The sequence below is a fragment of the Boleophthalmus pectinirostris genome, unplaced genomic scaffold, assembly GCF_026225935.1.
Source record: "Boleophthalmus pectinirostris isolate CB_2022bp ecotype Guang Dong unplaced genomic scaffold, ASM2622593v1 HiC_scaffold_22, whole genome shotgun sequence".
In the NCBI taxonomy this organism is placed as follows: domain Eukaryota; kingdom Metazoa; phylum Chordata; class Actinopteri; order Gobiiformes; family Gobiidae; genus Boleophthalmus; species Boleophthalmus pectinirostris.
This window is the reverse complement of record NW_026571190.1, coordinates 35,003,121-35,019,030: the sequence shown is the minus strand read 5'-3', so window position 1 is coordinate 35,019,030 and position 15,910 is coordinate 35,003,121. Positions and strand designations below refer to the sequence as shown.

General features: G+C 39.1%; 1 protein-coding gene across 1 annotated transcript in view; it reads left to right on the top strand.

Annotated features, from left to right (window-relative positions):
- The window catches only part of inpp4b (inositol polyphosphate-4-phosphatase type II B), a 718,149-nt gene that overhangs the window by 387,283 nt on the left and 314,956 nt on the right, over positions 1-15,910 (top strand). The window contains exon 4 of the mRNA XM_055158612.1: positions 4,723-4,834. Within this exon, the coding sequence (XP_055014587.1) occupies positions 4,723-4,834 (112 nt within the window). The remainder of the gene's footprint in view (positions 1-4,722; positions 4,835-15,910) is intronic.

Here is a 15,910-nt window from a genome sequence, read left to right as displayed (position 1 = left end):
GCCAAACAAATGCATAATGAAGAAGAAAAAAACATATATAAGTCACACTTTTTGAGGGAAATTTATTTTATAAAATCAGAGACCAGGAACCGACGTCTTGAAAGTCGAGTTCTAGTAAAAACAATAGAACAGAGAACAACAGGCTGTTAACGTCACATATGAACAGTTCTTCAGATAAACTATAACATAAACAACAGAAGAGAACAAGTTTAACAAACTCTCCATCTCACTCAAATCCATTCAATTCTTCATCCTCGGTGTCACTTCTGAGCAACTCCACGACCTCCAGAGGTAAACAGAGCGCCGCTTCCTCCTCTGTGTCGCTGTCGTCAGACTCAGCATCAGTTCCAGGTAGAATTATTCCGGCCTTTCTGAATCCCGACAGGATGGTTTCGGTGTCATTGAAGTCCAGGCTTTGTCGATTCATCCAGTGACATCCCGGAAAGTTTCATGATGCCTCCTCCCGGTTGCTGTGAAGCTGTGTTCTCCATCCCCACTTTCCGCCAGTTCCTCACAAGTTTCTCGTTCACTCCAAACTTTCTTTCTGCTGCTCGATTTCTGTTTTCAGCTGAATATTTCACTACTTACAGCAGGACAGAGGCTCTTTCTGCAGGAGACATGTGCAGTAGAGCTAAGTGACAGTGGTACAGGAGTAACGGGAGCAGCAGATACTGACACAAAAGCCTACAGCGCCCTCTCGTGGCTGTCAGTGTGAAAAGTTTAATATTTTAGTCGCATTGAAGTAGAAGTCACAGGAAACACCCAAACCATGAAAAAAGTGCGACTTATTGTCCGAAAAATACGGTAAACAGGACCATGAACGCTTGTATTGATCACAAGCTCCTGAAAATGTAGTTTAAAGCTGCATGGCGTAACTTTTCTGGTGAAGATGCTTTTTCTGTGGAGATCTTATTGCTTTGTCTGGAATGTTTCACAGTATGACATTAAACCTTTCCATCTTCTAGGTGTTTTTGAGCAATAAAACCACCTGTAATTTAATAAATGTAAGGTAGAGCTGTTTAATGTCATACTGTGGAACATTCCAGGCAGAGCAGTGGCGTATCCATGGAAACAAGCAGGCGACAGACCCTACAAACGAAAAAGTCACACCGTGCGTCTTCAAATCCACGCCGTGTATTTTCTTGGGTTTAAAGCATTTTCGTCCGTGTTCGCTCACGTCTGGCATTGCGTCTCCGTGGTAACTGCTGAACACCCCGCCCGTAGAGGTGCACGTTCGTCCGAGTGGCACTGAGCTCTGAGGGGCGGGTCTGTTAAGGTGATCGGAGTGCGCTCAGAGAGAGGCCCGGGGAGCATTTTTCTTCATTTGAGACGAGCTGTGCGTCTGCCAATACTATGGATTTTCTATCAGACTCTTAATAATGACGCCATGATGGAGGCAGGGACTGTTGGAACGCTCTGGTATGAAAACTCTGAGTCGGGTTTTAGTCTCTGGAAAGCCTCAAACAAGCACATACATACACAATTTTAGGAGTCACGTGTTACTGTAATGCGTTGCTTTTTGCTGTAACGCAGTAATGTTTAGCATTTCAGGGAAAAAACTTGGTACAAATGTCAGTAACGTGCGTCACAATGCATTTTTAACCTAGATTGAAGTGGTGGGTTTTTTGGTTTTCTTCATACAAATTTGCTAAAATCGCCATGATATCAGCAGCGGTGAAACGGCATGGTTACGGTTCTGAATGTCTGGACATTGAGAGGTGCGCCCGCGGTCACCCGACGGTCTACGCGACGCAGAACTCCACGCTCCATGGGGTGAATCACAGCTGACGCCCGATCGCGCTTTGCTGGGCAGCTGGTTTGCTCCACGGGTCCTGGTTTCCAGTCCTAGGGGGTTTGTCCCTGGTTTAGTGGTTTAGTCCTGGGTCCTGGTTTAGACCTGGTTTAGACCTGGTTTACTGGTTTAGTCCTGGTTTACCTGGTTTACCTGGTTTAGTCCTGGTTTACCCTGGTTTAGACCTGGTTTAGTCCTGGTTTACCTGTTTAGTCCTGGTTTAGTCCTGGTTTAGACCTGGTTTAGACCTGGTTTAGACCTGGTTTCCCCTGGTTTCCTGGTTTAGACCTGGTTTACCTGGTCCTGGTTTAGTCCTGGTTTACCTGGTTTAGTAGACCTGGTTTAGACCTGGTTTAGTTACCTGGTTTACCTGGTTTAGTCCTGGTTTAGTCCTGGTTTACCTGGTTTACCTGGTTTAGTCCTGGTTTAGTCCTGGTTTAGTCCTGGTTTAGTCCTGGTTTAGTCCTGGTTTACCTGGTTTAGTTTAGACCTGGTTTAGACCTGGTTTAGACCTGGTTTAGTCCTGGTTTAGACCTGGTTTACCTGGTCCTGGTTTACCTGGTTTACCTGGTTTAGTCCTGGTTTACCTGGTTTAGCCCTGGTTTAGTCCTGGTTTAGACCTGGTTTAGTCCTGGTTTAGACCTGGTTTAGTCCTGGTTTTCCTGGTTTACCTGGTTTAGACCTGGTTTAGTCCTGGTTTACCTGGTTTAGTCCTGGTTTAGACCTGGTTTAGACCTGGTTTACCTGGTTTAGACCTGGTTTTAGACCTGGTTTACCTGGAGTCCTGGTTTAGACCTGGTTTCCTGGTTTAGACCTGGTTTAGTTTCCTGGTTTAGACCTGGTTTAGTCCTGGTTTACCTGGTTTCCCCTGGTTTAGTCCTGGTTTTGTCCTGGTTTAGTCCTGGTTTAGACCTGGTTTAGCAGTAGTAGTCATGTAATGTTTTACATTTTAAATACAGTAATATTGTAATGTAATGAATCACTTTGAAATGTCAGTACCAAGTCATAAATAACACATTACAGTTTTAAAGTAACTTGCCCAACAGTGTACATACATACACACACACACACACACACACACACACACACACACACACACACACACACACACACACACACACACACACACACACACACACACAATGTTTAATGTTGAAAATCACATTCTATTGTCTAAAAAAAAGAGGTGGTATCAGAATAATTATTGAGTATTGAGTCTATTCCTTAGTATCGTAACAACTAGGAATGTGCAAAAATATACAAATATCGATATATCGTATTATTTAATGTGATGATACAGTATTGATATTGTGGGCTGTTGTATCGATATATCACCAAGAGTATTTTTGGCATATTTTACTAAATGATTTTGTTACAGCGCTGCAGTTTTGTTGCTTGATTAGTGAAAGGAAACTCGTTTATGCGACACATTTGACATTTTCACTGTTTTGAGGATTAAAATGTTTGTGTTTCATATGAACTTTGCACAAGAAGTGGTTTAACAAAGACTTTTGGTATCACAGACATGATTTAGACATTATTTTTCATTGAACCTTATCAAATCGATTTCAAATATATTGTATCGAACCCACAGTATACACTACCGGTCAAAAGCCACATCTTAGACTTTTTTTTTGGGTCGTCTTGTCACGATCTACATGTACGTCTGTGATATACAGTTCTAACACATGTTGAAATGTTAAGACATGTTTTGTATAATTTCTCATCTTTTTGTTATTATTTTATTGACTATTTTGTACAATTGAATGTTGAAAAGGAAAGGAAATGGGCTACATTTAATGTCCAAATAGGCGACTTTTATTGCTGGATCAATGACTGTTTTTCATTGTTTAAAACCTGAGTAATACTAATTTAGGGACACGATCACTCAGTCAACAATAAAATATCCTCATTAATGTTCAATAATGGTCAAATCCAGTCACGAAGGTTTGTGACTTTTAAAGTATGGGTCCCCAGAAAAAAAGTTTGGGAAACACTGGTCTAAAGAAAGAGTGATTTTATTATTACCGTAGTATCGAGATCAGTATTGAGTATCGAAATTGAGTTTGGAAATTTTGTATCAGTATCGTGAGAACACTACTTAAAGCACGGGTGTCAAACATAAGGCCCGGGGGCCAGATCCGGCCCTCCAAGACCTTTAATGTGGCCCTTGGGTGATTTTCTACTAAAATATTTTAATTATATTTAAGATATATATTTAATTTTCTGCAGGGCTTAGCATAGCAGTGTCTCCAGCGTCTCTGTACGTGGCTCCTCCCACCAGAGCAGCACAAATGAAGACTTGTCTCTTTCCAAACGCTCTTAAAGGACGATCGTTTTGACTGTTGACCGTGACACCCTCATCAGAAAAATGTCCAACATGAGAAAAGTGGAGCTGAGTGTAGAATTTTCCAAGAAAAATTGACTTATTCCTGTTTGCATACAAGTTGTTGTTAAAACATTGTGTTGAAATTGAATTTTTCTTCAAGTTTCAGGTTGTTCATGATATTATAATATTATAATAAGAAAGAGTTAATCAATTAAAAAAGATTTCTGTAATAGATTTGCGTTTCGCTGCACAAATATTTGAAGTTATTGTTATTTTTGGGGTACATATGACATGAGTTTTCTGATCCGGCCCCTTTCGGATCAAAGTAGGTTGGATTCGGCCCCCGGACCAAAATGAGTTTGACACCCCTGACTTAAAGTATGGAATTAAAGGTTTCTATTTTCCTGGAGACCAAACCAAACCAAGTTACAGGTCAGATCTGTGGAGAAACGACCCCGCTCACCGTCAGAATGTTGTTTTTCATGGTATTTTTGAGCTGTAGGTTGGTGACCAAACCCCAACCAAAAAGTTACACAGTGCAGCTTTAACAATGACATGTTTTAGTTCTAGTCTAACGAGCGGCTTCTCTTTGCATTCTCAGGTCATCCGATGGTGAGTGTGCAGCGGGGACAGTGGTGGTGAGCCGTCTGAAAATGGGGGAGATGGAGGAGGTGGACGTGGACCACATCACCACAGACACATCCACTCAGAAGGTAACAGAGCTGAACCGAACCCAGCCGAGCAGAAACACGGGTTAAACCAACCGTCTGACCTGCCACATTTATTTAAAGAGGAGATATTATGCATTAGGCTTCTTTTTTTTTGACTTTCTACCATGTTTTTCCCTCATTAAAACCATGTCTCGAGAGTTTTAGTTTTCATTCATGCAGTAATTGTGTGATTTATTTTTTCCCCAGGCCCTATTCAAACTCTCTTTACGTTTAGCTCTAAGATTCTGTACAAAGCTCACGCTCCCACACGACAATTCTCCATAAATACACAAAAATATGATACAAAACTGTGCACAACAACTTGACAAACCTGATGCGATGTGCACGAGTTTTATTAGCGGGATGCACGATGAATTGCCACATTTACATCAGAGCTTTAATTCAGAATAAAAACAAATTCTGCTTTTAAAACACCATGTAAACACTTAATTCCTGATGATTATTCTAAATTAATTTTCATTCCGAAGTAAGCGGGTGGTTTATTCCGATTTTAAAGCCGAATTAATTTATCTCTCAGTCATGTAAACGTTTATTCTTCTTAAAAATAAGTCTGTTTTTTCAGTGCATACGCATTGGGTCGCTCTTCTAACGCGATGACGCACTGCAAGATGGCGGATCAGAACAAATGTTGGTCTCGATTCAAAGCTATTTTTGCCCTTCGGACTTTCATCCACTGCTCTTTGGATTTGCGAGCGGGATGCGGGAGTGGGCTGAGGTAGAGCAGCCGTTGACTCAGTTTGTCTTCTTCCTCCCTTCTCCGACGCTCTTCCCTTCTCCTCCTCAGCCGACAGACGTAAAGCGCGATGAGAGGTTTCTCCAGCTGCCGTTTTATCATCATTAGAACGGCCGCGAAAAAAGTTTGGATCACGTTTGTGTCCGTGGCGTAACGACAAACCGAGACGACCAAAAAAAAAGCCGGTAGCAGCTGAAGTGTGTGTTTTCTTCTGGTACGTTCGTGTCTCTGTTCAATCAAAACCCTTCCCGACCCCTAGACGTTGAGCGGAATTAAATAAAGGCGATTTAACGTGTTTTCCGTGTAAACCTCAATTTGGAATAATTATTTCCATGTAAACTGGAACCTTGAACTCGACTTAGCATGGGGAGCAAAGGACGAGAAGAGTCAAAACAATAAAATGTGACATGGTGATCTAAATATGTTACTTGTGTAATGTTGCGACCGAGAACCCTTTCTGGCATAAAAAAGGACAAGGGCAATGTGGTATAAAAGTTACACCTCTTTATTTAATCTTCTAAACATTTAAAAAATATATTTCATTTTCTGATTCCCTTCTTGATACAATTACACACCACTCAATTGTCATAAACTCAACCCCACCCAAACTAAAAACACAACAAATCAAATTAATAATCCAAACCAAACATTAATACCAAAAAAGCAAACACTAGTTGAACCCTACATTTACAATAAGTTAAAGTGCGGGTGCGCTGTAAACCTGGAGAATGTAATAATACTTAAAGTGCGTGTGCCAAGGTGTCTGAGGTAGACTTCGTTACAATAAAGGACATAAAAATCCAGCTGGTGAAAATGCTCGTGCTAAGGAGGCCTACTTGGGCGAAAGTGACTCGTGCCAACCCTGAGACCTGACCTCGCATTGCACTGACCAAATATTGCACTTCCCTCCGAGACCTCAGCTACTGTTAAGCAATATTCAATTAAAACCAACACTAAGAATAAGATAAAGAATAAAGAGCAATGTGGCAATCTGTTACACAGGGAAAAATAAATTAGCTTCAAGTAGCGACCACCACCCCAGATAAACAACAAAAGAGCATTTACCGCAAATTTAGAAGGGGGAGGGGGGCACTCTACATGGGGCTCGGAGCGCCTACTCCAGACGACCTTTAAAATGTAGTCAGACACATCGCATTAAAGCAAATTCTATAAGAAATATTAAAACAACAACTCCGGCACTTACACGCGCTGCCTTCAAAAGCCACCGAAAGCCCCGACTGCCACATCACGGCGTGCGCAGCCTTTTCTAGTCGCGCAATCAGTGACGCCGGGAGCCACGCGCAGCGACGCAGAGGTGGACGCACCCACGGACGCAACACAGTCCAGTCACTCGGTTACATTCGTTAACAGTTAATATCCCAAAGAAGTGTAATAATCCCTCTTATACTCCTTAATGTGCAGTTTATAAATGAATCTGGGAGGCTTTAATTGAGTTCATTGGTCTAATCTGTCATGTCATCATCTGTCTGTAATCTGTAATGCAACGACAACTTCCCAACTTACTAAACATAAGAAAATGGCAGAGTTTTCTTCGTCTACATGCCATTGTAGCGTTCTATTATTACAACCACGCCTCAGTTTTCATCATTTCCCCACTGACACACAACTGGGTACATGTGATTAGTAAATTAGACGTCATGGTCGCTAGGTATCATTTATAAAATTACCCGCAGACATATAATTAGACACAGTGTTTGATGCACAGACATATAAATAGCAGACACGGCGTTCGATGTTGTTACTATTATCCACTTAGCAACACAGGAAGATTTTGAAATAAAATGTAGTGATTCTGAATTGAGCATTGAGCAACTGAAAAGAATTGAGCAGATTTTAAGTGATTCAAATGATTTCTTATTTATTTTTTCTAGGCACTTTTGCTCCAAGTTGTGACATTAACTCAAACTAGATGTGCTAAAAAAAAAAAAAAAAAGTAGACGGTTAATTTGTCATGAATTATTATTTATTCAGCTATTATTAATGTCTAATTCCCCATAAACTTATTCGTCTATTAGTTAAACATTTACAAACACTTTCCTATTAATACACTCATTATTACTGCTTATTAGTTTGATATTAAGCCATTTTTGTCCATGAATTATGATTCTAATAAGCTTTGTTGTTAAGAACTAATAGCACAAGAAATTTAGTTTTTACTTACTTGTGCCAAAAGCTTAACAGAACCATAATTCATGAACAGAAATTGCCTAATATTATATTAATAAGCAGTAATAAGGAATGTATTAATAAGAAAGTGTTTGTAAATGTAAAATAAACTAATAGCAGAATAAGCTTATGGGGAATTAGACATTAATAAGGAATAATTACAGTATTTTCTGGGCTATTAGACGCGCTCTTAAGCCTCCAACCCCATTAAAAAAACGAATGCGCGCCCCACAATTTAGATCGCCCTATACACGAATCCACTCGGGTGTCCCAGCACGACTACAGTAAACTACAAAGCAGCGCACGCAAACACGCACGGAGCAGACAGCGCCCACACAGTGAAAAACACCCGCAGACACACTCATCACTCCACGCCGACGAGGAACGGAGCGGAGGAACGAACCGAAAAAGCGAGTGCAATGTGCCACTTCTAGACACAACTGAACAACTGAGTCACTGCGAACACGCCGACAATCCAGCGGTCCCAGACAGCACCCTCCCTACACGCCACAACTGAACAAAGCCCAGAGTCACCGTGAACGCTACAAACAAACAAAACCACTGACCCATCCAACTGTTGTGTTTCCTTTCAAAGTCTGGTGCAGTTTATTTGTGAAAAAAGATCAAAAATAGACCATTTAATGACAGTGTGCCTTATAATCCAGAGCGACTAATAGCTCGGAAAATAAGGTAATGACAAATTAACCATTTACAACTATGCTAATTAGCAGATTGTTGGTTGGAATTGTTGATTAGTCGAACATAATGGAACGCTTCAATGACATGTAGATGAAGAAAACTGGAACATTTTCAAATTTTTTCTAGATTTTGTAAGTGTGAATAGAGCCCATAATTCCATAAACATTCAAAGACCCTAAATTCTCTATTTCTGTTTGTTACTACAACTTGACAATGGTGGAAGGTAATGAAGTACAAAAGTAAAAGTATAATACTAAAATGCTAATTTTATGTATATATTTATTTGAGTAAATTTTACAATGGAAACATTTTACATTTACTTCACTACATTTGAGAGCAGTTATCTGTACGTACTTTCTACTCCACTACACTTTAGACTGAAAAGTAAAAAGTACTTGGTAACACTTTATTTTAGGGTACACTTATTGACATCCTCAGTTTTCAACATTTCCACAGTGACACACAACTCCGAGCGCACTGGGTACATGCAGTTAGAAGAGATGAGGGCGACAGATTCAAGATGATTCCAAACAGCACATACATTTGCAGTCTTCATTTTACTGCAGATCACATTTACTTCAACGGGTTTTATCACAGTCGGTCGGTGAGCCCAGTGTCGGGAACTACACTGGAAGTTATCATCGCATCTTTTCAAACGTCTTCCTGATTTCTGATGTAAGTGCGACGTAAGGTTAGCTGGGCTGGTGCCACCTAGTGCCTCTGCTCAGTTTCATTTAACTCCAGCGACTAGGTCAGGGATCGGAATACACTAGACCGGGGGTGTCAAACTCAAATTCACAGAGGCCAAAATTAAAAACTGGGACTAAATCGTGGGCCAAACTAAATATTTACTGAAACATTTCAACAACATCTGCATGTTTTTTCTTCTTTCGAGATATGTAATGTTAAACCCTTTCTCATTAAAATAAATGTTTATTAATAGTTTTGCTTAAACATTGTATCCAGAACAAGCAAAATTTAAAATAATAACATTTTTCATAAATAATGTCTCTATAACCTATCTGTAGCCAGCGGGCAGCTCTAATACATATTTGATATGATCTTGCAGGCTAAATATAATTATATCACGGGACAAATTTGGCCCCTGGGCCTGAGTTTGACATGTCTGCTCTAAACGGTTCCCAAAAACCCTGGAAGTGCGAGTTCAGGCACCAGCCAATCAGTAAAGAGCCATACATTCTGTGTTGGCAACGATTCCCGAGATCGAAGATTTAAAGCCGGAACAAAGAGAATGTTTTGTGAATTTTATCAAGGGGAAAGACGTTATTGCCCGGGGATTTGGGAAAAGCTTAATATACCAGTTAGCCCTGGTAGCGGCGCATTACATACATCACAACCAAACAGCAGCGATTGGTTAAATAAAAAAAAGTACCTGCCTACTGTCGAGCAGACAAATCCTAATGCTGCGAGGTCAGACGGTTTCTACAAAGTGAAACCGGCTCATGAATCAGGCTAATGATTTCCAACCAGAAAGTAAAAATTTAAACCTAAAAAATGTCCAAATTCAGAAAAATAGTTGTAATTTTTAAACGTAAAATCCTAAATATAATAACCGTAAGTGCGTTTTAGTAAAATGAGTAGTCCAACCTGTCGTAGGCACTTTACTGTCTCCCAGCAGTCCCTAAGCTTGGAAAATAGCATTGGTTCCTTTATTTCAGGCATGTCCAAACTATGGCCCGGGGGCCAAATGCGGCCCTCAGACAAAATTTTTCTTGGCCCTCTGACTTCCAGGTGAATTGGCCCAAATTACCTTGCATCAATGAAAAATAAACTTTTTATTGCAAGTTTTTTTTTAAATCTATCTTGATAAAGCAAATATTTAATATTTAGTTTGTGGTTTTAAGGATTTTAGCATGAATAAAGTCTGATGCTTCATTCTAACTTCAATTATTCCCTGTACTGAGCGTCAGTCTACGGCCCTCGATCAACCCTCTACTTCATCTGTGTTTAGATATGTGGCCCTTGATGAAAAAAGTTTGCACACCCCTGCTTTGTATGAATCAGGCTAATAAACAGTAACATGGTGATGTAAATATATTAAGTGTCAGCAGTTAATACCCCTCAGAAGTGTAATACCCGCTCTTATACTCTTTAACGTACAGTCTATAAATTAATCTGAGAGGCTTTAAGTGAATTCATTGGTCTTTGTAATCCCTGCGTTGCAAAAGTACTTTATTTTTCAAGGCTTGGTGGGTGTAGACTTTAAATGGGCTTAACTGAACTTATTTAACCAAAATCAATTGAAAATCTGGAGGCTTAATGAAAAACTATTACTAAAGCAGCAAAGTCGATGGAAACATTCACCCGCTGAAACCGTCCAGAAAAGAATTAGAAAACACCAATTAAGTAAAGTGTAGACGATAGACTATATGGAGAAATCAAAATAACAAATGTACAGTAATAGTAAATGTATAAAATAGATAAAAGTAATAAAAGATATCCATTAATAAATTTGGGTATGTATAGAAAACAATAATCACTGTGTAAATAATATAAAAAACAGGCATTTTTACTGTGAGCGGGGTGAAGGTAGAACGGTTTAATGCCACACTGTGAAACATTCCAGACAAAGCAATAACATCTCTGTTGAGAAAAGTATTTGACGAACCCTCCACCAGAGAAAATGTGTATAGAAAACATTAATCATTGTGTAAAAACTGTCAAAAAATCTAATGTTTGAAATAAGGTTTGTGCTGAATGATGGTGTAGTGAAGTTTCTGTTGCTGCTCATATCATTTTAAAAAGTAATCACATTTATTTTTATCCTCTTTTGGTCTTTTTAGAACTGTCAGCTTTGCCCTATAGTTTAGACCAGGAATAGTCCCGTTATAGACCTGGTTTAGATCTGGCAATACTCAGAAGGTAAAATGGTTTCTTAGGTGGGACTTGGTCTAATGTTGTATGCAGGACACAGTGGGTTAACTTAATGTCTCTCCCCACTCTCCGAGCCCATGTCACAATCTAATCTGTTTTGTCTAATAAAACCTAAAGAGAGAAAGAAATGATTCACTGTCTGTATTGTCAAATAAACACTTTCCTTCAAAATCTTTCTTTTTTTTAATGTAAGATTAAAGGTCCTATATTATGTGAATTTGACTCGTGAGCTTTTAGCCCTTCTGTTACCGCCTCAAAAACAGACTCAGAGTTGTGTTTTGTTTCATTCACACATGTTTGAGTAACCCTAGTGATGTCATGTAGTAGTAGTAGTTTTCAGCTCCTTTTACCTTCAGTTCAGTAGAGATGGGCAAGTTCTGGGCTGAAATTACCCAAATGATTTTAGTGAAGGTGTGTGGAGTTTATGGCAAAGGAGAAATTCAATTTGTCAACTGGATAAATGTTAATTTAGGTTGAAAACTTTTCACAACTCATTTAAGCTGCTGCTTCAGTTCTGGTCAGACGCTGGCGGACACTTCCTAATATCTGTTTGAAGGGAGGAGCTAAGTACACTGAAACTACTCTGAAACTAACACCGTACTTGTTTACAGTTTCTGTTTGTTAGCTACGCCTATTTTTTTTTTTAAATTTGTTTATTAAGGACATCACAATCGCTTTAGACAAGCCAGATGTATTGCTTTGAGCATTTTAGCACAAGTGCGAGTTTTTAACACCTGTCCATAAAAAAAATAATCAATCAATCTAAAACTACATGCATAAAAACAGACATATAAGTTACATAAAGATGAGATATATGCAGCATTATTACATTTTCAGTGAGTGCATTTTTGATGGAAACCATACAATAATTTTAATTTAAGTTTAAATTTCTTATTATTGGTTTCCAGTTTTAAATCATTCATCTGGTAAACAGTTCCACAGCCTGAACAACTCAGCCTTAGGGCCTGTTTACACGAGAACGCTTGCGGGTAAAAACAACTAAATATTTTATCGAAAGTGACTTTTGTTTAAATGGTGATGGCGTTTTTGGAGCTTAAAAACTCAAAAATCGGAACCAACCCTCCAGAGTGGAAAAGTTGAATACACTCCACCGTAGCTTTTCCGTCTACACTGCCCAAGTCGCAAAACTCTGGTCAGATCATTTACGTCACATACATCAACTAAAAATGAACTTTTTACTGCAAGTTTTTTGAAAATCTACTTTGATAAAGCTAATATTGAAGATTTAGTGTGTGGTTTTGAGGATTTTAATGTGAATGAAGTCTGATGGCTCATTCTAATGTGTTAAACATGCATGTATTTCAATTATTCACTGTATTGAGCACCAGAATACGGCCCTCGATCGGCAATCTGCTTGATCTGTGTTTAGATATGTGGCCCTTGATGAAAAAAGTTTGGACACCCCTGCTATAAAACCACTTGTAATCAAATAAATGTAAGGTAGAGCTGTCCACGGCCTATTTACACGAGAAAGTTTGTGGATGTAAACGATGATCGGAAGTGCCTTTCGTTTAGACGGTGACAGCGTTTTCGGGGCTTAAAAATGCAAGAATCTGAAACCACCCTGCAGAGTGGAAAAGTTGAATACACTACGCTGTAGCATTTCCGTCTACACTGCCCAAGACGCAAAACTCTGGTCAGATCTGCTCACGTCTTGTACACATTTACGTCACATTCATACACAGTGCACAGAAACCTTGCATGCATACCCAGTCGAATTCCACACACTTTTGCGTCACCGTATGAACACAGTTTTCCTCCCGAAAATGTTCGTCTAAACGCGGAATAAAAAGCGAAAACGCAACGTCACCTTTTGCGTCTTCTGTTCACACCGTCATCATATAAACACGGCCAAAATTTGCAGGATTTGTGTGTCGAACGTGTGAATAAATGAAAAAAAAACACAACTCCAGGTCTGTTTACGATGAGGAAACGACTTTTTAACACAGATCAGAAAATAGCGCAACGTGGACTCTTTAAACAAACGCAAAATCGACCCTAAAATCTCCCTCTCCGACAGTTCACTTTAGGTAAGTCTGAGCCGGGAATTGTCTTTTTTTTTTTTTTTTTTTACGAGACCGTGTTGAAACTGGCAGAAGTGTGTGCCTTCTGCCAGCTACACGGCTCTCAGTAATACTAGGATTAGACTGACGCTGCTCCAGTCCTCCAATGAGATTAAATATACTCAGATAAGTCGTAATGGGGGTTTAGACTCAGCGTGTGCGTGAGTGTGTGTGTGTGTTTGTGCGTTCAACAGTTCCTCATCTGCCTGTTGTTTCTTTATAGTCGGTAAAAGGTAAAGGTTTGAGAAGTTTGACCAAGACACACACTAAAGCTTTACTCCTGTGTTCAGCTGGGGGTTTTGGTCAGCGCTCCTTCCACTGATAGCTTCATTTATCTGAACGAATGGCTGCTCTCGTCCACCACCCCCTCCCGGCTTTAATCTCCCACAATGCATAGCGGTTAACACGACTCGGAGGTGACTCACAGGAGCAGTGGAGGGAAAAGAAACTGTTCTGTTAGTGGCAAAGAGAAGATTGGTTCATTTCGATGGGATGTCTCTGCTCCAGACATGAAGTTGTACGTACTTTTTAAATTACTCGCTTGACTTATTTGGTTCATACAAGTATTCTTTTTCCGCCCGAAATCAGTGTCACAAAATCAGATGGAGATATTAGGCCAGCTATAGAAGTTTATTTGTTGTATCTTGCCCATGAACCACCCCGGAGTTTGGAGTTAGTTGGCGGTTTTCAGATGGGGATATTAGGCGAGATACAGAAGATTATATGATGTATTATTGTAATTTCCAGACTATTGAGCGCACCTGGAAATAAGCTGCATCAACAAAATGTTAACAAAATTTCCAAATTGTACATATATAGGGGCCCGGTCAAGCAGAAGTAAACAGCAAGGACAAAAATTCAAGTTAATGCATCTGATATAAAAATGTATTGAACAGATACATATGTACTCTAGTTTATGAAACTGTTTACCTTTTTTCTGTACCATTTTTGGTTCTAAAGTTCCATATGTTTTAAACAGACCATGTGTGAAACATGGAACTAAAATTATTTCCCAAATTTCAAAGACCTGAAAATCATGTAAATAAATGGATGTATTTCATCATATCTTGTGTTATTTGATCTTTGAACTGTTGATGAAGGGACATGATTTAAAAAAAAAAAAAAAAGATTTAAATGATAAAAAATTTGCTTGGAAGGACTGACATATTTTATAGAAATAGTTTTGTTTCATTTTGAAGTAGGCAAGGCAAGGCAAGTTTATTTGTAAAGCACAATTCGTACACAAAGTAATTCAAAGTGCTTTACAGAATAAGAAATACATTAAAATCATAATAAAAACAAATCAAAACATAAATAATCATAAAGATTAAAATTAAAAAAGAGAGACATAAATTGGAGAGTGCGGAATGAAAACCTTTCAGTTATATGCACAGTTAAACAGAAATGTTTTGAGCCTGGATTTAAACAGCGTCAAAGAAGAGTAATATTAAAGTATTCGGAAGAAAAAACTGACAAATTATGTAAAATCCTGCACCTTCTTCTTGTTTGCACAATTTTCCCTCCGTTACTTTTCCCTCCGTTACCATGACCTTTCTTAATAAAAAATCTCATGACTCAAAAAGTAAGAGGTTTTTCAACCTAATCTTGTACCATATGGTAGAAAACTATATGAAGCAAATATTCAAACCAGTTTGTTAAGGATATGTAAGTGAGAACCAAGAGTTATCACTGTTTGGATTTATTGCCCAAAAAGTGCTGCATATTTCATTCCCTCCGTTACCGACATGAGTTTTTAAATTTTTTGTCAACAACTTGAAAGAATATCACAGGTTTAACTTGACCCTGTTGGAGTGTAACTCTTTCCTACATTCTGATACTTTACTTATTTCAATAGTCCCTCTAGTTTCTGAATAAGAGACATTTGAATGTCAAAAATCTGCCCGTTTCCCTCCGTTACCACTTGACCAGACCCATAGGCTGCACTTGTCTATAAGCCGCAGGTGTCCACATCTTCAAGAACGTTTTCAAGTTTGGGCCGTCAGCTTTTATTTATTTTTTGAAAGCTGATATTTGTCACATGCACAGAGAAATCAGAGCCAACAACCTCTTCATGTGCAAATCACTTGTAATTCTTTCTTAATTGAGTGTGTTTACATACACATCAGTATCCCGGTTATGATTGGGTTTTTCGAGTATCCTGGTTTCTTCATGGCGCATGTAGACTCAGTATCCCGGTTTCAGTATCCTGGTTATGAGAAACCTTGATACTGTAGCTGGTATATTCTGATAGGAACCAGGATACTGTGGCATGTATACACAGTATCCCGGTTACTGCAACATGAAGTTGAGTGGGCACATGTGTCCAAAAGACACTGTCCAGTCTTTTCACCACAACAGTAGCGACATAAATAAAGTGACCAACATAAATAAAGTGACCACACGAGGGAAATGACTGTAAAATAAAGAGCTGCACTAAACCTGCACATGTACAATCTGCAC